Source organism: Trachurus japonicus, chromosome 14 (genome assembly GCF_045865225.1).
Source record: "Trachurus japonicus isolate A0001 chromosome 14, Traja_1.0".
In the NCBI taxonomy this organism is placed as follows: Eukaryota; Metazoa; Chordata; class Actinopteri; order Carangiformes; family Carangidae; genus Trachurus; species Trachurus japonicus.
The window spans coordinates 4,552,728-4,576,711 of record NC_140920.1 but is presented as its reverse complement, the minus strand read 5'-3'; the positions used below and the strand labels follow the sequence as shown (position 1 = coordinate 4,576,711).

The following is a 23,984-nucleotide window of genomic DNA, read 5'->3' as shown; positions in this document are numbered from 1 at the left end:
ATCCATACCGGAAGTCACGACCGGAAGTTGCTCTTCTTCGTGTATATTATTTCTATGTTATTCTAAGAACCCCTCTACATGCTCTTTTTACTAAACTTAACCAACTCTTTTCTTCATTGCCTAACCCTAACCAAAGCACCCACCAACCACATTTCATTTATTTTCTCTCTCTCTCTCTCCTGGTCTGCTGTCAGCAGGAGCGGCGCTAGCCGTTAGCCGTTAGCCGTTCGGCGCTAGCCGTTAGCCGTTAGCAGCGTTTTTTAATAACTCAATAACTTAATAAACGATCCATGCAAAAATATTTAGTTAGCTCAATCATGGTGTAACTAAGATATCCGCTGGAAAACAATATTTTATTATGGACCATTGAGTTACTGAGTTGTTTTTTTATCTACATAGAAATGATACACACGAAGAAGAGCAACTTCCGGTCGTGACTTCCGGTATGCTCTTGTCCCTGCATACAGGTACTCTTGATTTATTTCGATGGCTGTGTTCGAAATCACCCCCTATCACGGATGTAGTGCACTATATAGTGTGTTCGCCATTTTGTAGTGTTGTTCGAATTCTCCGCAATTAATTTAATCCACTATGTAGTGGATGACAAAACACCCACAATGCACCGCAACATTGAGTGAACAAGCGATGTACACTACTTTCTACTCCCGTATCCCACAATGCAATGCGGTCGTGTTTTGCCAGAGAAGAAGAGGAAGCTAATTAGCATGTTAGCTACGATTTATTTAGGCAATTTACCAAAAAAACTCCTCAGACATATTTGCCTTCGCTCCGTTTGCCTCGCCTGAGGAGCAGGAGTTGGGCAGCAGCATCCGAACATTAACAGGCAACATTAAATCAATCTAATTAAGAAACTGTAGTAGAATATGTAGTAAATATGACCTGACGAGCTAAGCTAATAGCCACAGAGCCGCTAACGGCTCACGGTCGGGACACAAAACAGTAGTTTACCAAACCAAACTTCCGATATTTCAACAGTTTATTGTCCGAGTAACACAACCACACAGAATCACATCCTAAAATGTTCCCGCAAGGGTCTGGTTTTTCTTATTTTATTTTTTATGTGTCCGGTTTGTTTCATACATCCATGGTTTGTTTACATGATTCTCGGCGCGTCTGCTTCCGTCACAGCAACACCTGGCGCATCAGCTGACGCAACCACGTCCAGAAAATTACCGTCTAGTGTCCGAATTCTCCTCCCGTCGTTCCCTACATCGTGTACATGATGTAGTCCACTATATCATATACATGATGTAGTGGATAGGGAGTGAGTGAGTGAGTGGATGATTTCGAACACAGCCGATGACCGGAAGCAGCGTTGTGTAGCATCTATTTTCCTCCGACCGACCGCCGCAGCTCTGAACTACATTGGTTCCTATGAGCCGAACAACATCATGAGCCTGTGTATTATCAACATGTCGTGATAACCGTAATTTGTATAGATTTAAAAACATGGCGGGGATATTGAGGATGTTTTACACCTCGTGTGTTTTATTTTCTGTGTTGTCGCATCACTCAGGTGTTTTGAAGTGTTTGTCCGTGACGGCACAAGGTAAGAGACTGACAGCTAACACGGTGCTAACAAAATACAGCTAACTATAACAGTTCATAGTTCATTTTTACGTGATTATCTCAGTTTATTACAACAAGCTTCACATTTTTACTTCGGTTTTTACGCTATAAATATATATTGTTATCATACTGTGTTCATTACTCCATAGCTGATATTATAGATAATGTACACAGCTAATAGGTTTAAGTTAGCTCACAGATTATCGTTGGATTTTGGTTGGTAAACTGACAATTCACTCACGGTAAATTACATTAAAATTACATCTAAAATGCTAGGAAAAGAGAGAGATAACAAATAGATTTGATTAGTTAGCACCGAGTTTAGATCATGCATCCTTTTTCTTTTCTGGCTTATCAAAACGTGACTAACGTTAGTTTGTCCTGGATGTGTAAATGTGAACTGCTGGGCTGCTGATGTTGTATTTTCTTTACAAGTAGCACAAATCTCCTTGAATCTCAGATTCAATCAAGAAAAACTAAGCAAGTCATCAAACAATCATCAGATTAATTGGTGATGAAATGACAGGCTACTTGCATCAGTAACTGGCAAATTAATGTAGATGACTGATTGAGCTCTTCCAGCCCGATCATGAAGTGAAGTGTATGTTTATTTTGAATATGCAAGCACCTAACACAAAATGTATGAAATAAACAAAGGACATGCCATAAAAACAAGGCAGAAAATATTCAATCAATATGCAAACAAATAAATAAGTTGCATACTCCAGAAAGAGTGAGTAAAAGTAAAAAATCTTCCCTCCCACCCCTTTTCCATAAGTAAGTAGCCTACATGATATAATCTGCTTCCTCACAATTATCCTGTGTAAACATATATAAATGTACAGTACACGTCTCCATAAGAACAGTGATACCCTATAGGCTACCACATTGTAACTACCAATATTTACTTCAATCCTACATTTCATAAAGATTAAATCTTTGTATTTCTTTTTTATCAGTTTTAAACTTGGACACTGCTTTATTTCCACTTAAAATCCATTCCATAGTCTTACCGCATACATTTTGAAGTTGAAATTATTCCTGAAGTTTTAACCCTGATAAGATAAGATACACATTTCATTGGAGGTTACATTATGACATAAATGAGTGCTGCTGTTTGAAATGAGGGATTTTGTCAATCAGCTTATATTTATTTATATCAGTGCCTTGTGTACGGACCTCAACCTGAATTGTGATTTTTTTTTTCTCCCCCCAGAGAGTGATGAATCGCTGGAGCTCATTCTGTCAGATGATGCAGTTTCCGACTTGGAGAACAGCCCCAAGTTCGTGGAATCAGAGGATGTTCAATCTCTGCCTAAGCGGCAGTACAAGACCGCGGAGATCGCGGATGCCGTGATGGGCACCGAGACTCCCATCGATCCCTCTGATATCGAGTCCCTCTTCCCTAAAAATGTGAAAGACTTTCAGTCCGGCTTCTCCCCGCCCTGTGACGAGAACAGCGCCCAGTGCGGTTCACCTGTCCTGGGTGCTGCAGGAGTGGTGTCCCTGGAGGAGACGAGCTCGGAAATGTCACAGCAGGTTGGTGACTAGAAGCACCGTCATCACCCTCCTCTAAAATGCTAACACAGTGTGTCTTTGGCTGGTGTTGTGTGGCGTTTCCTGTCTCTCCCTCTAATCCAGGCATGTCCAAACTATTCCACAAAGGGCCGTGTGGCTGCAGGTTTTCTTTCCAACCAGGCAGCAGCACACCAGAGTTGACTAATTTAATCAACTGATCTCAGTCTTCAGACAATTGATTGGTTGGAACAAAAACCTGCAGCCACATGGCCCTAGTTTGAAAATGTGAGCATCAAATTGAGTGAATTGATTTGTAGAGAAAAATACTTTGCACATCAATTTTTTTTGGACAGGTGTGTACTGTAAGAGAGGGAGGAGTAGATCCCCCCAAAAAATATACAATATATATAGACTCCCACACACTGTTAAACCTGCAAGGAAGATTTAATGGCAGCAACGTTTTGGTGCTAGACCTTAGACAGAAACGTTATTTCAGTCAATCATTTCTCCCCTTTAATAATACCAACTGTGTTGTACTTTATATCATTGGAAAGCCCGATCGGTCAACTTTACAACGAGGTACAACTTGTAAGGATTGTACATCTGTGGAATGAGCAACACAGCTAAACTTGTGGGTAACCCCCCAAAAATCCCACACTATGCATGAGTTTAGCTGTGTTGCTCATTCCACAGATATACGGTCCTTACAGGCTTTCCAACGATACCAGTTGGTATTATTAAAGGGGAAGAATGATGATATTTGTGAATTGATTAGTAAAAATGATCAGAGAATATTTGTTGCTGCTGGACATTAGACACAGAGGCAAACAGAGGTACTCTGTTGACCCTTCAGTCTTCGGTACAGGTGAGGCTCGACCAACGCTGGGACTTACACTGACACAGCATCTTTGATTAGACCCTCTTTAGCAGGTATAGGATCATGTCTTTTAAAATCCTAGCCGCCATTCTGTAACATTGGGTTTGTTAGGAATTACAAGTCATTTTGTACAAGTAGTTTTTGTGAAAAGCAAAATGAGTAAAATATGATGTTGGTCAGTTGTTTCCCTTTGAGCTTTGTTTTGGTTTTGATTTCATATTTTCATGATTCTCAGCATCAGATCTGCAAGTTAGTTGAGGTAAACACTGTGAAGAGTTCACTAGGCAGCAGCTGACTTCTCCTTCTTCGGTGGTTTCCTTCAGGTCACTATTGACATAGTGCTTGGAGGCGTCCCGGCAACTGAGGAGCAGAACGCCACGGAAACCGCCAAGACGTACAAGGTGAACTGCGATAAGAGGAACGTCACAGGAGTGGACAGTTTCGCCGTGCATGTGCTCAACGCCTCGCAGGTATTCACAGCTGAGGAGCGCGACTGATGCTGCACATCTGCACATCAATTCTCCAATTTCTTATTTTTGAGACATCGTTTGATCAAACATACATTCATGATATCGATAGCATCATATTAGAATTAATTAAACTAAACTAAACTTAACTCAACTCCTGGTCTCTCTCAGGACCTGATGGAGTTCCTGAACGCCAACAGCACCGAGTGCTCTGTGGTGCTGTTCTTCACCGCCTGGTGCCAGTTCTCAGCCAGTCTGGCTCCACACTTCAACGCCCTGCCCCGGGTTTTTCCCAGCATGCACTTCTTGGCTCTTGATGCCTCTCAACACAGCAGGTGAATGGTTTTTAAAATACATCCATCTCTCCCCCTGTGAAAGCCCATGTTAAGGGGAATTGATGACTTCATTTATATTTTTATTTTCATCTTAGTGACCATCTGTTTTCTGTGCCTCAGGTAACATTAGCTTAACTCGTGTTTTTATAGCAACTAGTAAACTAATTGATGAGATAAAAGATCCTTAAAAGATGCATTTCAACAGATATGTAATGCTTTTTTTCTGTCAGATTTGTTGGACAAAAAAGCATTTTGAAAGCTTACAACACCTTAGATTAGGATTGCATTATTCTCAGAGGTGTTTATAGTTTTCCTCTTGTTGGGTCTCACATCTACATCTAGAGAAACACAATAAAGTTCAGTAAACACCTTTTGGAAAGAGGTTTTACGCAATGAGATCAGATCAGTGGCTCTTGTAATAAATTTTGAAACATTATTTGTCCGTCTTGTGTCTTGACCTGCTCTGTGTTTTCCTCCAGCCTCTCCACAAGGTTTGGGACTGTGGCGGTACCCAACATCCTTCTGTTTCAGGGGGCCAAACCCATGGCTCGCTTCAACCACACGGACCGGACGCTGGAGACGCTCACCTCCTTCATCGCTAACCAGACAGGTGGAGTAGACACAGCTAGGGATGGGTATTGACAATTGGTACCAGTTCCTGACTGGTCGGTACTGAAATATCAATAAGCTCCTTGACAAACGCTGCTGCTGTCGGTATTTACATGATGTTAATTATTTCCAACATGTCACTGTTTAGAAAATCAACATTTAGTCTGTTCTAACAAAATAAAGTCTGTGAAGTGTCTGCGTGGAGCAGAGCTGCTGACAGTGACAGTTTCCTCATTGCTAAACCTGAGCCACCGTCCGATCCGATTTGTATTTGTAGAGGGGGGAAAAGTATTTGTATTTGTATTTGGTAAAATTTAAAATAGGTGTAAAAATCCATTTTTTTTTAGTTACACTTCTAATTTATTATGAGTGTAAAAAGTACTCTTTAATCAGCCATTATAATAATTATAGATTTATATGGAATATTGGTTGATGTTTTTCATAATCAGCAATAAACATGTAACAAGGAACATCATTGAAAAGAAAATGACATACTAACAGCCATTACCTCATCAACGCAAAATACCAAAAAATACCAACAAAATACCATTGTGAGCATTATGAACCCCACCACCACCTGCTGAACAGACAGAATATAAACAAATTAACTATCATTACTTCAAAAAAGTGGTAAAGTACTGCAACCACCCCCTCTTTCTGCTCTCTGGGAGTGGGCTGCTTGTCTGTTCCTCTCAGCTCCCAGATGTGCATGGATCTGTATGGGCTCCTACATTTGAGTTCTCAGTGGTCAGGTCCAACCAACCCAATCGGACGCGCGGGTTCGGAGTTCGGACCGAGACTTAAGTGTTAGTTTTGGACCCTGATCCCTAGTATCGATACCCATCCGTAGACGCAGCCCAGACAGCCTCCCAACATACTACCACACTTCTAAGTTGGTTCCAACTCTGCTCACACACTTGATGTGTTTCAGGGTTTGAAGCTGGGCCGGACAGAAACGTGACCGACGCCGACCGCCTGGGCCCCCTCCCCAGCGTCCCTCTGAGGAGCATCGACTGGCTGCTGGTCTTCTCCATCCTCTTCATCACAGGTTTCACCACGTACGCCATCCTGCGGACGGACAGCATCCGCTGGCTCATACCCGGACAAGAGCATGAGCATCAGGACTGAAAACACACCACACACACACCACAAACCACTGGATGTAAACATTATTTGATAACAGTTGCTAACTTGCTTGAATATTTGAAGTGTTTGATGGATGATATTAATTATTTGAGCCACTGTGATTTATAATAAAGAGTGTAATGTTACTGGTGTTTTTACATTTCCAGCTTGTGAAGTGCAAACTCTAAAAAGCTGAGGTAGGAGGATCAAAGATAAGAAAATACCATCCACCTTTTTATGTCAGCATTAACCGTCTTCAGTAGAAATATTCACATTATGCTCTTTAGGAATTATATTTGCACTAATAACAACTAGACGGTGTGGTTTGCTGCAGCCTATGTATAACCGTCAGTGATGGGAATAACAACGTTACTAGCGGTGACTACTTTTTCCAGTAACAAGTAATTTAAAAAGTTACTATTTCCCCTGTTATAATGCCATTACCGTACAATAAAATGTGCCGTTACTTGACTCAACAAGTCCTGTGACAGAATAATAAAACACCCATGTAAGTGTAGCCTACTACGTTAAAAAACACTTTATCTGGAACTAACCAACTCACTCAGTATTCCTCCGCACAGACAGGCTCCATGACAAGCTGTATCACTCCGCCTCTTCCATTGAAGCAGTGAGTTGGTTAGTTCCAGATAAACGGGGGTTAGGGGGCGAGTCCATGTATATTTGAGCATTTTATAAAACTGCTACTTTTCCTGGTATTATAATGTAGTAACTCACTTTGGAGAAAGTAACGTGCCCAACACTGAACCAGGTGCCAATGTAATTTTAGTTCAGGGGCAGTTTGATCTGAAGTGGGCTGGAGGAGAATAAAAACATAACATATTATTGAGAACTCTAAATTTTTGTTTTTGGGTGAATGAACCAACCTTTTACAAAATGAACAACCTGAAATTTCTTGAGAAGCATATACTGTACATGCACATTTCTTTGGCAAATTCATCCGGTGGGCCGCTTTGGGCCCGCGGGCCATATGTGTGACACCCCCGCCCTAACCAGAGATTCCCATGTGTTGTTATTAGGATTTTAATCAGGCAGTGAAGGGAACAGCTATGGTGAAGAGTTGAGAGGACATGCAGAGAGCAGAGGAGGTGACAGAGCAGCAGCAGCAGCAGCAGCAGCAGCGCTTATGTTCGGGTTAATGTTTAGCCTGAGGCCGGGCGGCTCGGGGCCGAGCAGCCATCTGTGCCACCGGCTCACGGCTCTCTCTCTGCAACTGCTGCCGCCTGCGCACTCCCGGAACAACTCCTCCAAAATGGTGAGTGAAGGCTGCAGTCGGTGTCGTAGCGTTAAGCATTTCTAAGCATCTTGTCTCTTCACTGACTGCACACGAGACAAGGGTTGTTATCATTATTACTACAGGTGTCTTACTGTGCAGTGCAAACCCGGTGGGCGCTGGAGTGTGTAACCCGCTGCTTCCGGTGTCGCATGGAGTAAAACGTCAATAACTAAATTGCACTTAAATAACCACCACATACCACTTTAACCTTTAACCATAAAGTCACTGCGCTCTGATGCACACGTGTGTTCTGCAGAAATCTTGATATCTAATCTCAGTTGCATCGTCACTTTTCATTAGTTCAGGCGTCAATCATTTTAATGATTAAGACTGACAGATTGGAACAAACCAGACATTTTTGTTTCAACGCACTAGCTGCTACTAAACGTTCACACCTTTATTTTGTTATATTTGGCCTTTTAATCCTGCCACAGTTCAATAAGTCTGACATGTGGGCTGATAAAAGTGAGATATCAGTTCAAATTCACTTGACAGGAAGTTGTAGGTGTTACATTGATTATTAGGATTGGTATGAGACTTTAAAGTGGACAAATCAGAAGTTCATATGCAGGTAAAAACGAATTTGTGTGTGGCCACAACCTGTTTACTTTATAATCAGGTTAGTGTCTGTTTGTACTGGTTTGTACTCATTTCTGGTGCTGGGCTGCCACCTTGTGGACGCAGTGATAACAGCACCAGGAAAGTTAAACCATATTGTGTCACTGTAATGTCAATCTGAATGTGGTGCATTTATTTGTTTATTAGGCTCCCCATTAGCCATTACTTCATTATAGGAGTAATAGCTATTCTTGCTGGGCTCCCACACATACAATTACATGCAGGTGCATCTCATTGAAAAGTTTATTTATGTCAGTAATTCAGTTCAAAAAGTGAAACTAACACATTATATAAATCCGTTACTCACAGAATGAAACATTTCATATATTTATTTATTTAATATCTTTTAATTGTAATGATTATGGCTTCACATTTAATGAAGACCTAAAATTCAGTATCTCAAAGAAATGCGAACACTACAAAATCTATCTATACTACTAATCTATACTACTCAATACTTGCACCTGTGATGCACCTGTATAGTAAAAAACAAACATGAATACATGAGTAAAAACAACATGAAGAAACAAGCTAAAACCAACCTCTAAAAAATCTAAAACCACACTACAATTATCAAGATATTGAAATAAATAGTTAAAAACTCTTTGCGAATAAACAGAACAGCACTTAAACTTATGAAAAAACAAAAAACCTTGGCTTTTGAAAAATCTCTAAAACTGCCAGGAACCCACTGATGATCAGGTGGTTTTGCTAGTTAAATTTTCAGCTGTGTTTCACACCTGGAACAAACACAGCATTTAATACAAATGCACACACCATCCATGCACATCAATGTGATTAATACACAAATGAATTCACTCTTCACTCCGTGTGTGTGGTTGTCTGTCTCCAGTCGTCGGACTCCCACTGGCTCTCGCCTGCAGCCCGGGAGGAGCAGGTGATGGAGCTCCGGGCCAGCGGCTGGATCGAGGTGGAGGACCGAGACGCCATCTTCAAAGAGCTTCACTTCAAAACCTTTAATCAGGTGTGTGTGGATTCATTCATATTAATCTCCTTACCTTCTATAGAGCAACAAGCTACACACCACTGAGTCGTAGACAGACATGTCTGTAAAATGAGGTTATTTTGCCACCTGGTTTGGTTTAGCTGTAGGTTCAGACTGTGTGGTGTGTTCAGGTAAGGTGTATCTCATTTCTGTTCTTTACATAACACGTAGTTCTTGAAATGATTGACATTTAACAGTTCCAACTTTTCTCTGGGATCACAAAATCTGTGCAGCTGGTCTGAGTGTGTATCAGTTTTTCTTGACAGAAGAAACACACACACACACGTGGACAGACAGACAGCTGACATCTGCTTCAGAGTTTTGTAGTTTGTTATTCCAGACTGGCTGGTAAAGTCTGCGATGAAACATTTAATTTCTCCTTCAGTTTTTGTAGCTGGTGAAAACGGTCTGCGTCTCTGATCCGCTGTGGTCGTCGGGGGGCTGTTGTACCCAGGCAGGCGGGGGGAGGTGGGGTGGGTGGGGGGTCTGGACGCAGACCACCAGACGCACAGCCAGCCCCGCCAACCATCGGAAACGCACAAATTCATGTGTTTATACGCTGATTGGTTGCAGGTGTCGCAGGGGGGCGGGTTCCTCTCTGCTGTTTACGACTGTTTCTTTTTTTTCTCTTCTTTTTTTTTTTTTACCTGTAAAGAAACGATTCACTATTGAAAAGGTTGTGATTGTTATGATCATAGGACATAATCAGACTCTAACTACAACATAGCATAAAAGGGACACAGGGGCACATAACACGTGAAGCTTCATGTTGCAATGAAACATAAAATTAAAATGTTTTTAGTTGAGCTCATGTAAATCAAACACATAATATAATATAATATAATATAAATCACTTAAACATTGAGCAGTATCTATGTTTTTGAATGAATTACTTTATTTTCATGTCATATTATTTGATTGGATAACACGAAAAACTAACAACAGGTAGCTAATAACAAGTAGTAGATGAAATATTCAAACGATTTACACACTAAAACACCTGACTATGGACATACTGTGCGCACATTTTTTAAAATTAGATTTACGTGGGGCAGTGCGTGACGCAGTGGTTAGAGCGGCCACCCCATGTAGAGGCTACAGTCCTCACCGCAGGTGGCCCCGGTTCGAGTCCCGCGTCGGGCAGCCCTTTCCTGCGTGCCATTCCCCCTCTCTCTGCCTCTCCCTTTCCTGTCTATCTCTACTGTGTACTGTCAAATAAAGGCAAAAAACCCCAAAATATACTTTAAAAAAATAATAAAAATTTTGATTTATGTGGCACATTTTTTCGTTGTGTCCATATATTCTGACAAATGTACTGTTTAAAAAAGAAAGCAAGACAAACGAAACAATCGTGTTTTAAACTGACCGAATCACCTGTTTCTCAGACTGTGATATAAAAATTCTGCCCTTTCACAAAACATCCAAAACATCTCTGTGCATCAGTATTTAGTCCACACTGAGTAACAACTTTTTGTCCCAAACAGAAAACACAGTCGAACCCAAACAATAGTGATTTATAATAAGAAAATTGGAGTTTCATGCTTTTAGGATACTGTATGACACTGTGTGCAACATTCTGTGTGAAGGGTTAGAAAACTCAATATGTTTAATAATAAATAAAATTAAATAATCTGGTCACGAAACTTTGGTTGATTAGACAATTCTTAATATTTTTTTGTTTCCACATTTTTGTCTTGATTATAGTGCAATTGACAGACACTGTTGATATTGCCATTGGTGTCAATTTACATGGTGAGATCATAATTGGCAGTGGCACGGCCCCCCCTACTCACCGTCACAGTCACCTGATTGCTGATCGCAATCATTTTTCATAATCGTTAAAATGGTTTCCATTCGTCTGTATAAAAAGAGCTGGTCCTCTTTTAATGACATCATCATGTTGCGCCTCCTCCGCCTCCTCCTTCTTCTTCTATGGTTTAATTGCACATAAGTGGAGCCACAAACTATTCATCCTGAGGCACTTAGTTTCTAATATTTGACAACCACATTTCAATGAGCGTCCAAGGCAAACAGAAATGCAGTTTTTATTTTCATGTTCCAACAGTGTGTGTGTGTGTGTGTGTATTATTAAACTATGTTTAAGCTTATACTGTAATAGTGGTGTAAAATGATCAGAAAAAGGCAATTAAATCATTAATTGCAATTATTTATATGGTAATTAATCATAAACTAAAATTTCCTGATCGTGACGGCTCTACCTGCACATGTTTAAAATAAAAACATGAACATATGAAACTGTTATTATTTGAATATCTTACTACTGAGTGCACAATAACAAGGTGTGGTTATAGATGATATAGATATAGATATAGACATTACAGTATTTTATCACAGATGGTTGTTCTCACACTTTTGCATGTGTAAGTGTGTGTTTATTGTTGAGTCGATACTTCAGGCTCTTCTGAGTTAGCTACACTCTTGTAGACGTGGGCTACTGTAAACGCCAAAAGCACTTAATTTAATTTAATTTGATTTAATTTAATATGCTTGTTGTGCCAGATGAGTGGGATTTATCACATCAGCCGATCCAGAGCTCAGCGCTGTGTCACAGATATCGCGTCCTCCGTGGCGGTCAACACCAGCTCTGACTCCTTCTTGGAGGTAGAATCAGTTTTTGGCAGCGTGCTGGTAAAGACAGCCTGTTACTTTACCTCAGCTCTGTATCAGGGAAGGAGGAGAGGGGAGGGGGGGGGGGCAGCAGCGGTGAAGTAAACTGCAACATCTCAAGGCCACTTAGCGGACTTCCTCTAATCCTGTCGTTAGTTGTTTTAGCTCCTAAAATAGTCTGTTTTTACACTTCCCCGCGTTTGAAGTCGAGGAGCGAGCGCTGACCTCCCCCATCTGCTCCTCCGGGCTCTAAAGCCTCTCCTCTTACCCCCGGCACGTCAGCCTGCATTACGCTGAGACACGCCAGGCGGCCAGTTGGCAGCAATTGAGGTTTCGATCAGAATGATTTCTTTCACAAACAATCAAATTGGTTAAAATGTTTCATCTGGTTCGCAAAACCACTAACAAGCCCATCATTCCTTCTGCTGGATGTGCTGCTTTGCTTTCTGTCTTTTTCCTGCCACCCTCCTCTCCATCTCCACCTCCGTCTCTCTGTCTTTGTCTCTGTCTCTCATTCCCACTCTGTGCCCCATGTTATTGGGGAATGAGCTCATGTTGTTCCAATTTTACATGTTGGCAACTCTCTGCGTCTGTCTCTGTCTTTCTTTTTCACTGTCTTTTATTCTCTCTCCAGCCATCCACCCCCCCCTCCTCCTCCTCCTCCTCCCAACTCTCTGATGCTTTTGCACAAACTCTCTCGCTTGGTTTTTCATGGCTGTTCTTAAAGGGCTTTTACCAGAGGAGAATGGAGATGAGGAGCGACATGCTGGCTGATTTCCATTCACCACTTATCTGCGAGTGATGGGCTTGAGGAAATCAGATCCCTGAGAGTTTATAATGAGAATAACAAATCCCCCCCTTTTTTTTCCTGTGCTTTTCTGGCACACTTCCTCTTGCGGTCTCTAGGGGGCGCTAGAGCCGTACCCAAGACTGTGTAAATCCACAGTGACAGTGTGCTGAAGTGGAGCCGCATACTTGAGGCGCAGAGCCACTCAAAGCTGCAAATGATGTTAAAAGGAACATGACAGCTGGACTTGCTCTTTTGAGTTTATTTTTCTTTGATTACAGCAAGTGGAAAGTGTTATGATGCTGTTGTAACCGGCGCAGTAATTTATCTGCGGCGTGTGGGTACGTTTGTGCGCTGTTAGTGGAAGCAGTCTGAGAAGTAAATGTGAGTTATTTTCCTCGTCAAGTCCGGCGAATTTAATCAGGTTTGAGAGGCGAAATCCTCTTTCTGGAGTCGCTTTGGTCAGTGAGAATCCCTGCAATCACATGTGGAAACATCTGTGTGTGTATGTGTGTGTGTGTGTCTTTAATACTGTAAATTTTGGTTGGGACTGTGCATATTTTTTAAGTCGCAAAGGCACTGATATTGTTTATGCATCTAGCTTTATGTTATGCGTGTTTACAGATGACCATCTGCTTCACATTTCGGTGGACGGAGTGGAAACATTCGACATGCGACACAAGTGAAACGGTTTTGGCCTTAAGATGCAGTTTGTATAGGAGAGGTGAGCTGTGCAGGCTCAACCGCTGGGTGACGTTAGCTAAGGTTGACAACAGTGACATTCCTCCTTCCACCACAAATACAATCACACTTACAAACTGTATTCAGGAGCGGAAAAAAAAGACCTGTTGGTGATTTCCACCAGTGACTTTTGTACTCGCAAAGCAAACACTTTGACTTCAAGGCCTCATCTTGGATAAGGGAAAATCACAATATCAATAATCAAAATTGAGTCTTAAAGCCAATTAAGACACTTCATCAGGTGCAACGCAGCTCATTATCCCCATTATCAATATACTCACTAAAATAAAAAAGTGTTAAATAGTGTTTCTCTGCGTGTCCTGCTGAAATAAGTTTGGTTTATAGATGACACATTTGATTAAGTAAGTAAATATTCACATTATACATTTAGAGATTTCTACTTGGTACAAGCCAGATTGTCTTTCTGCTCTCTTGACCTTTCAGTGAGTGACTGTTGTACGTGTCATTTATTACAGTGAACCGTGTATTTAAATTCAGTATAAAACGTTCAGAAGCCATGACTCCAGACATGTAAAGGACAACGTGGTGTGTTTGACACATTCATTCTCAATATGAAGCAGTTAAAACCACCACAGCTACTTAAGAAACTGTTTCGGGGTCAGATTGAAAAGCTATTTGGTGTGAAAAAATGTTCGCTGACACGAGTTGAGCCATAAATCAAATTCGCATTTGAATTGAAATTCACAACATTTACAAACATCATAGTCCTGCAAAAAAGAAGAAGAAAAAAGACACAAAACTCGTGACAAACAGCACACCAAACTTGCGGTTCACCACAGACAATAACCACATTACAGGCACCGGAAAAAGCTGCTGCGTCTACACAGCTTCTGGACTTAAGTTCCAATTTTGAGGCCGAAGCAGCTGCTGTGATCTCAGGGGGGAGCGCTGCAGCGTTCAGACAGCTCCCTCTGCTCCCTTCGCTCCGGGGGCTGATGATCCCCCCCTGCCTTTTTTTATATTCAGACTGGGGCTCCCTCACTCCCTCCCCTCCATTCCCCAACAAATCGCAGTCAAGCCGCTGCCTCTCGTTATAGGCCTTACTCTGCTTGTGTTGAATAAGTTGTCCTACAACTACAACTGAGCCCCTGGGTAAACCAAACTCTCAGAGCCAACCCCCTCTCCCTGTTAAACACTCACACACACATACACACACATACGCACGTAACCTTGTACATGCATTACCTTCCTGACATCTGGCACCGTCTTGATATCAACTTGTTGTGCTCTTATCTATGTTATAAGTTCTTCTATCTATTTGTCGTTTGTCAGATTCTGAGAAACACGATGATCCGTTATCATCTCTGTGTTTTCCTCATATTACAAAATGAATACTAAAGTCAAGTCAGCTTTATTTTTAAGAGCACATTCAGAAACAACAGATGTTGACCAAAGTGCTTTACAGTTATGTGCAAAACAAGAACAACAATGGCAAAAGAATATAAAAAAACAGAGAAAGAACATTTAAAAACACAATAGAAATAAAAATCAGAGGATGATGGAGTATTTGTACTATGCTGAATCAAACGCTATGGAAAAGAGACGGGCTTTTAGCTGTGTTTTGAAGATATTAATGGAGGGTGAAGAACAAACTGAATGTGGCAAATGATTCCACAGTTTTGGACCAGCAACTGAAAACGCTCCGTCACCTCTGGTTTTTAACTTTGCATGTGGAAACGGAAAGCAGAGATTTGTCTGAGGAGGATCTAAGGGGACGAGAAGTGGAGTAGGGGGGTGAGGACACTAAAGAGTTAGTAGGATAAAGTTATTAATTTCTAAAACTACTGTGTCATGTTGTTGTATGTTGTCTTCACCAGACTGTGCAGTACCGTTGCAGTGGGTGTGGTGAGTCAACTTGTTTTTTAAGGAGCTGCTAACCCTCAAAGATTTAGTCAGCGGACAGTTGTGGTGTCGTGAATAAACCGTCTCAGCAGCTTCTCCACCAGGACAAAAATAAAACACAGACCAATGTTGAAAAATATGAAATAACTGTCAGAAAAACTGTCATCTGAATCTAATTTTAAAAACCTTATAATCTCAACGCTCACGTACACACACACTGGCCGTATCTCTTACTCAGAGTGGGAGGCCGGTTAAACGGCTCGGCGGTGTTCAGTTCCCACCTCCGTCTCCAAAATGGAGCTTATCCTGGGGAAACTGGAGGCATCCCGCACTCATCTCATCCTGTGAAAATGGCTGGAGGGAAGCCACGAGGTGTGGCGCCCGAGCGGAGGTGGCGGTTGGTTGGTTGGATGATCTGGCTATCAGTCGCTGGGTGAGCTGTCTGCTGCCTGCTGACGAGCCCGCTGTCTTTTTAAGCTCCGGCTGCTAACCCCTGCAGTTAATGAGGGGGTTTGCATAAGTTGGCCTTAACGCCGCGCTCCAGCACTACATGACACTCACATGTACATAAATAGGAGCTGACGTGCGCGAGCATTCGCCGCACACGATATCGGCCATTTAACGTGAGTGTTTGCGGCATGTATCGCCTTTTTGACAGAGTATCAGATTGAAGCTCTTTGCCGTGTTTCTCATCTTAAAGGAGGCTAATGTGAGAAGATTAATACCTCTGATGTTACACATGCACAGCTGAGCTTTGTGCACGTTGGCAGCCGCGCTTCATAATGACTCCATATTTTTTTTGCCTAAAGTTACATGTCAACTTAGCAGGCAGATGAAGGCTTGTGAAGCTTGCTGTTTGGGAATGAAGAGAAATGAGACATGAGAGGTGTGGTCGTCGTCATCATCATCACCATCATCATCACCAGCACCACTGTGCAATTCACAGCGTTCTTGCCTTTCACTGCGGACGGCCGAAGGTTTTCCAGGGGACTGACGCTGACGCGGGTGATGATGGGGCTTGCAGGGTAATCATCGGGTAGCCATGGTGGTGTGTAATGGAGGAGAGCAGCCTGTCTTCTTGTGTGAGTGTGTGTGTGTGTGTGTGTCTGCACATACTTTGCGTGCACGCCAAGGAGGTTTTGCGTATGTGCATTCGTACATAACATCAGTGTGCATGTGTCTGTGTGTGTGTGTGTGTGTGTCAGTCAGAGGCTAGTAAGAGTAGGCACAATCTGCATGCACTTAGTCCTGGCAAGGCAGAGCAGGCGTTTCTAAGCCCCTGGACTGCGCGGCAGTGGAAAACCGATCTGTAAATAACAGACACATGTGTTTGAAACCGAGTCCTGTGTTCCAGCCCACGGCCGCAACGAGAGAGAGAACACCACTCTGCTCCCACGTCAAATTGTCTCATCCAGTGTTGTATGACAATCACGCCGTAATAGCACCAAAATGACTCCTCAGAAAGCGGGCGCGTGGAGGGGGGGAAAGAGAGGGGGCACAGTGGGGGTCTACCTACCTTGGGGTGTTTCTGATTATTTGAGATGGGGGGCCTGCATAATGTCATGTCAAATTATTTGAGTCTGACAGCTACAGCTTGTCGGGCCGGCTGCCTGGCTGAAGGGACGGATAGGGGCCGGCCGGCTGGATGGCCGACCTGTTGACTGGAGAAGTGTGGCCCGCGCAAAACAAACACGGTAAACAAAGCACTTTGAGCAGGAGAGTCCTTGACCTCTGTCGACATAAGACCCCAGCTGGGAGTTGAGCTTCGGGTTTTGTTTTCTTCTTTGGCCCAAGTGGAGGGCGTCGAGATGACCTGCCGGTGACAGACAGGCGTAGCACCGCCACTTTGCCGGCATTGTGTCCTGCTACTCTGCTTACTGCCCCCGAGGGAGGAGGCCGATGTAGGCCACCATGTTTCAGGACCTTTTCAGGATTTCAGGTGTTTTTTGGACATTCAACTCCAATTCATTTGTAGTGGGAGATTACCGCTGTCCGTGCTCTTTCCCCCCCGTCTCGGTTTTGTCTTCTCGAGACACGAAGAGTGTTTTCTCAGGGTTCGTGTTGCACGCAGACTGAACTTGTCATCTTCTGTTTCACATTTCCCTCTCCTCCATGTTAGAGTTTGCTCTATGGTTCGATTGTGACGTTTAATTTATGCGTATTCTGCAGCACTTTGAAGTTTTTCGATAATGAGTCGGCCAGTTCAACTTTAAATATACATAAAAAAATTTAAAAAAGTCCTCATATTTGGACGCTAATGCAGCATTTGTTCTGAATCACTGCCGAGCTTCATCGTACCATGAGCTGGCTTTGGAAGAAAAAATATACTTCTTGAATTAAAACTGAAGTGAAGTGACCAATTATCGGTCCAGACTGTGAGATCCGTCCTCTGCCAAGTTTTGGGAAACGTGTGGAAATACATCAGGCAGATGTGACTGCAGATGTTTGCAGTTAAAAGACCTATCATAATGTCAGGGAATCTACAACTGTGTTATTGTGATCATTTCGCTGCAGAGTGGTGCGATCCACTTGGCAGGCCTGCGGTGTTAAAAGGGATCCTCCCTGCATTAAAGAGGGAAGTGAAGTACACCCATTCTTCTTCACACATGCTCATCAAGGCCGGGAGCTCGTCCGGCTCCGGTGATTCATATATGAAGGCACTGTTTCCTTATAGTCGTGAGCCCCCCAGACCATAATCAGCGCACAACGTTTGGACGTCTAACCAAAATCCTGCGATGTTGCCAAGGAGTTAAATATTTATTCCTATTAAATGTCTGAATTTTTCGCCACCTGGGGGCAGTGGAAACAAGTTGTGAACACTGAAGTGACGTGTAATCATCATCATCGTCGATGTCATCATGCTGATATAGTCAGCAGTTGTTATTTACACATCCAGGAGCTGCAGACCAACAGTATATGGTGGTTTATTTAGTCTGATGTGTGTGAGTGTGTGTGTGTGTGAATATAAATCCAATTTTCTGTGTCTGTTGTTTCTGATTTCATCTCCACCAACTCATGACAGAAATCTCAAGTTCCTCTGTTCACCGGCGGCCAGTCAGTACTGGTTGTGGCTGTGCTGTAGACCGGTTTGTACCGAAAACCGGTCTTAATTTTTGTTATGATATGATTTTTATTTTTATATATACTGCAATACCGGTGAAGAGCCAGAACAACAGGATCCATGTCATCGCTGCTCACGAAACAGGTCTGCTACACGGTGCTATAGAGCGGGAGCTTAGAGAAAAAGTTGAAAACATGAAGCAAAAGGAGAGGAAGTGCTACACAAAAAAATGAACAGTCCGTCAAACATATAACACACAATGTACACCACCAGACACATTAGAGGCTCTAAATGTTGGTTTCGATTATCGCCCAGCCCTACTTTGACTGAATTACAGCCACCCTACTGAAGAAGAAGACATTATATAGTCCTTATGACAGTAGAATGGGCTGTTTAAAGTCGATCTACTGCAGTAATTATTTTCTCATTGGAAGAAAATGTGGGTAAAACCACTGTTGCATGAAAAAAACAAAAAAAAAACAAACAAACCGTGAAACTGATATGATTTTGAAGAAAAAAAAATGCTCACCATATAGTGAATTCTATATAGAGGACTAAACTGTGTAGTGAGCCCACTGGTAAAATGAAAAAACACTGTCGGACACCACTCCGCCGCGCAGTTAATTACGTTTTTACGTTGCATAATTAAAACGTTGCAGATCAATGCCGACCGCGATAATAACCGTGACGCGTGACCACAATGCATTATGGTATATATTACTTAGTGACCATCGGTTGTACACTACTTTTCATGCTGCATTGTGGGGATACTACTGTATGAGTCCACTACATAGGGTATATTAATACTCACTAAACAGCACTACAAAATGGCGAGTGAGTGAGTGAGTGAGTGACAGCCCTAGTACCGGTGTCTGACGGCTGTTCGGTGCTGAGTGGGTTGTGCTCGGTGGGTTTTGACTGAAAACAGCTGCCTGCTGCTGAAACCCACAAAAAAAACCCAACACTAGTTTTGAAATGGGACAATGTGCACGAACCCTTAAGTGTTCACACAGAATCCTTTTACCTGTCACTCATGTTCCTCAGCAGCAGATTAGTCTGAGCTGGATTCAGAGAGAGAGAGAGGACATGTTTGGACAACACCTGACATGACAGGCTGCTTAACCATCTCCATTAGAGCCAATGAGAGCTGAGAAAAAGCAGACCGCCTCGCTCTCCAAATTGGTGCCAGTGGGGGTCAAGTTGCAGGAATATGCCAATTACTTAAATTGATCAGGAGACGGTTTCCTTGATAACCAATTTGATCAAGCTGCCGATCGTGTTACACGCGCCGCAACTGCAACGGGCAGCGAACAGGACGTCTCAGAAATTGGTTACAACGCACTAAAAAGGGGCTAAACGCAATTTCCTCTGTGAGAGTAATTCTGTTTCGTCATGTCAGGTGGTGCACGGGGCCGTGGCCGCGGCCTGTAAACAATGGCGTTTCAGTTGATTTAATTAGGCAGGGAGGAAGTATTTAGGGGCTTAATTGAGATTGCAGTGGGAAATTGCTCTTAAATAGGTCTACCTGATTTTTTTTTTTCTCTCCCCTCCGTCTCCTCACAGTGAGCATGACGAGGGATTTCACTCTTCTCTTTGTAGATAATTAGAAATAACCATAATCACTCCCTGGATGGCCTGTGATTGGAGAGAGCCACATGCCCAAACTGAAATATGACGACTGTGTACGTTTCAGTGTGTGTGTGTGTGTGTGTGTGTGTGTATGCAGGCTTTCTGCTCCATACGTGGAGGCATGCACACATACACATTCATGTTCAGAAGGGTTTTTTCTACATGTGCCTCTCTGCGCCTCAGATGGCAGCATTGCTCCTTGTGCTGTATGTGACTGCAGCTACTTGTTGTACCGACTCAGACTGAGGTAGAAGAAGTTAAATCAACGCTTCAACGCATATTTCTCATCTTCATTTGAAATGAAGTTAGTTTTGTAAAAATCCAGAGTTTCTCTCAAGAGGATTTGGACAAATCAGATTAAATGATTTGAATTGCAGTTTTATCAATCTAGCTCTAGCATTTAAAACCGTATAGAAGCCTTAAACAGACTTGACAGTGTAGTTATAATCAGAATTAGGATGTAAGATTTGTCTTTGTCTTAGGAATCAGGTGTTATCATTATGATTAAGTTCAGACATTGATGTCTTGGTGTCAAGTGCATCGCGGCCTGAGCCAGTTTTTATTCTTCAGTTATTCAGTTTCGAACATCAAATGATTCCTCCAACATCAAACACATGAAGTGTGAATGGTGCCTTTTTTGTTCTGTCTTCCTGTCTTAAACTAATACTAATAAATGAGACTAAATCCTCACTTTAATAAAATAATATTGATCATTAATTCAAACACATCACTCATGATGCTCTTGAACTGTATTGCATTTAGGGCAGGCCAGACCAGGAAGAGCTTAAACAAGTCTTTTTTATGGTCTTTTATGCTCTGCACTGTAGGTTTAGTTAGAAGAGAAGTGACTTTCCTGAGTTATGTTTGATTGACAGCTGATTGTTTCTTCCTAACCAGGCTTTCGGCTTCATGTCCCGTGTGGCTCTGCAGGCGGAGAAGATGAACCATCACCCAGAATGGTTCAATGTTTATAATAAGGTAATTCCTGTGTCCACATTATGGTTCAGAATCACACTTTGTGATGGTGATTGAGGTTTTCGCTCGCAGACAGGCAGCGCTGCGTTTGTTTGGTGTCGATTACAGAAATCGCAGCTTGTAGAATCAAACAGTGTTATCATGGCTACGCGTCTGAGTTACTGGACGTATTTGCAAATGCTACGCTCGGTTTATAACAAATTACAGACACAGCGAGATCAATCAACCCCCGGATCAAGTCAGATTTTTTCATGTCAAACAATCCTCGTCGGTTCTGGAGAGGTCTCCACTCGAAGCCCGAAACACACTTCATTAGTCAGAGCACAAAAAAAAAACAGAAAAAAAAGAAAGACGCAGTAGCTTCACACAATAATCCCATCGTTTTTCTTGTGAAAAGCTCTGCAAATATCTCTACCTCCCCTCCACGAAGCCCCCGCAACCCCAACACATACACCCACACACACTCTCTCTCACTTTCTCTGCCTCAGAAATAAAGTAATGGTTGATATGACAAACCCAGTCCCTGAAAATCTCTCAGCATTAGCCTGTAGCCACTGAGTTACTGTGTGGTGGAGCGGGACGCTCTGAGAGGAATGCTGCTCCTAATCCACTCTTTATTAAAGTGGCTGTACAACGGTGCTACAGGTCTCTGGGCCCCACAGCACTTTCCACCAGACACTTACACATAAATCCCACAATGACTGAGGTTCAACCCGACAAAATAGATGCTGCACACTGAGCTCCTGCTAATATTCTATTAATATTCATTCATGCACTCTTCTGTTTTTGTTGCTGTCAATATTAAATTATGAATTTATTAGCTGTCCAGGAAGCACAAAACCTCATTGGCTGAGTCAGACCTCAGTGGGTGGAGCCAAAAACATAATAATAATCATAATGAGAATACAAAGAATAATCATAAACTTTATTTATCTGTCACTTTTTATTATTTTATTTTATTTTATTTTTTACCAAAGTTAAAAAGTGCTGTACAGATAAAATAATTAAATATACTTAAGGAGAAAACAGTGAGAAGTAATGTCCCGTCCAAGGAAAAGTAAAATCCTGTATAAATAAAAACAATACCCATAATAAATGTACCACTGGTTGGTTATATAGAAGTTAAAAATATAAATCATAAATTACTGCCAATTAAGAAGACAGTATATGTGTCTTTATATGAATCAAGATATATTGACATTCTATATATTTTGGAGGTATCTGTATTTTTATATATTTGTTTTCCCTCCAGAATTGAGCATAGAAAGTCAATATGAATCTCATGTCTGTGTGTTAATTACAGAGTTGGTGTCAGTTATTGTGTATTTATGATCCCTGTTTGTTGCTTCATGATTTCATGGTCCACGTCTCCTCACAGGTCCAGATCACACTGACCACACACGACTGTGGAGGACTCTCAAAACGGGACATTAAAATGGCCAAGTTTATTGACAAAATTTCACTTTCTATGTAAAATTTCTGTCAATTTTTTCTTTTATAGTTTTTTTTCTAGTTTCCCTTTTGATTCCAGCAAAGAAATGTATTTGTTTGTTTGTACTCATGTCGTGCTTCTGCTTTTGTCTCAAATAAATCTGTGAATCCTATTTTCATGTTTTCATTTTCTTCTCCATCATGTGGCCTTGAATTATCATATGAACTCTGTAAGACTTCAGTGTCGTTGCGTGGTTCCTTGTTTTTTTTTCAGCTGTGTTTATTTTCACACGTCGAGTCAGGAGTGTAATCGCTGTGCAGCTCTAGCTGTTCCTCTACCTGCCAATGATCCAGAGGATATTTTCCCCTGTCAGTTCTCCACCACACCACATGTTCTCGTCTTTTTGGCCCCAGAGAGACGAGCGAAATGAGGAAGGGGTCAAAGTCAGTAGGAAGGGGATTTATCTGATTTACGGTTTGGTAAGGGATGAGTCAGATAGGACTGCTGTGTTTTCCTGACTGGATCGCCATCAGGAGAAGATCAGCAAAGAGAAGGGAGGAGGAGTAAAAGCCAAATCAGTAGGACTTTGCAAAAAGCCTCTTTCTCTTACCACTCTCATGCCTGTGTGGGAAAAACGAAGCTGCAGCCAGCGGCCAAATTGCTTTTTTACCTTAAGCTCACTAATTAACACTTTATATCTTGGTTAATCTGTGCACAAGCCAAAGTGTAAAAACGTTGCATTTTTACAGACTATTTCTTGGCCAGCAGCATCCAGGACTCTGTGGTTATCATCGTGAGGTTGCCAGGCAACCAGGAGGTCAGCTACAGTTCGGGTGTTTTGCGGAAGCCGGTTTCCCAGTCGATGAGTTTTTATCTGACCCCAAACTACTTTATTTGACAGGTGAACACACTTGGACACAGTTTGGGTATTATAGTATCAGCCTCCTCATCTAACTCTTGGCGAGAGTGTTGATAACTGTATTTTTCCGCCAGAATGTGGGGTTCATAAACCAAATAACTGCAGTCCAATTGGTGCTAAAGCAGACGTGACGTGGAAATATCACTTTTTGAAGGCTCTTATACATATATTTGAGTGTTTGGTTTGTCTTGCAGCCCACAAAATGTGAGTATTGACCCCAAAAAATCTGTAATTTTCAGGCTCCTGAGGTTGAAATCCATGTGGTTTTACAAGCTGTTCCCACAGTTCTCATATAGCTAATGATGTCATTAGTTTTCAAATTTGCATAATACCACCCCTACCTGTGAGTACAGGTACCTGTAGAGGGGCGGGGCCTGGTGAGCAGTGGCTCATTTGCATTTAAAGGGACATAACAGGCACTGAAACCAGCCGTTCTGAACAGAAAGAGCTGTGATGTTTGATCCTTGGGGCATTTTGACCAGAGCATGTCACAGACATGTCTTTAAGACA

The 23,984-nt window shown here is 42.2% G+C and overlaps 2 protein-coding genes across 2 annotated transcripts; both read left to right on the top strand.

Moving 5' to 3' along the window:
- The first annotated feature begins 1,383 nt into the window (after positions 1-1,383).
- On the top strand, positions 1,384-6,667 carry txndc15 (thioredoxin domain containing 15). Its single transcript, XM_085797147.1, has 6 exons — positions 1,384-1,570; positions 2,807-3,129; positions 4,309-4,455; positions 4,624-4,787; positions 5,267-5,397; positions 6,328-6,667. The coding sequence occupies exons 1-6, from the start codon at positions 1,471-1,473 to the stop codon at positions 6,522-6,524; spliced, it is 1,062 nt and encodes a 353-aa protein (XP_085653273.1). The 5' UTR covers positions 1,384-1,470; the 3' UTR covers positions 6,525-6,667.
- Positions 6,668-7,528: 861 nt separating this feature from the next.
- LOC146974067 (pterin-4-alpha-carbinolamine dehydratase 2) lies at positions 7,529-22,727 on the top strand. Its single transcript, XM_085797146.1, has 4 exons — positions 7,529-7,794; positions 9,287-9,418; positions 21,046-21,126; positions 22,502-22,727. The coding sequence occupies exons 1-4, from the start codon at positions 7,666-7,668 to the stop codon at positions 22,595-22,597; spliced, it is 438 nt and encodes a 145-aa protein (XP_085653272.1). The 5' UTR covers positions 7,529-7,665; the 3' UTR covers positions 22,598-22,727.
- Positions 22,728-23,984: the final 1,257 nt, after the last annotated feature.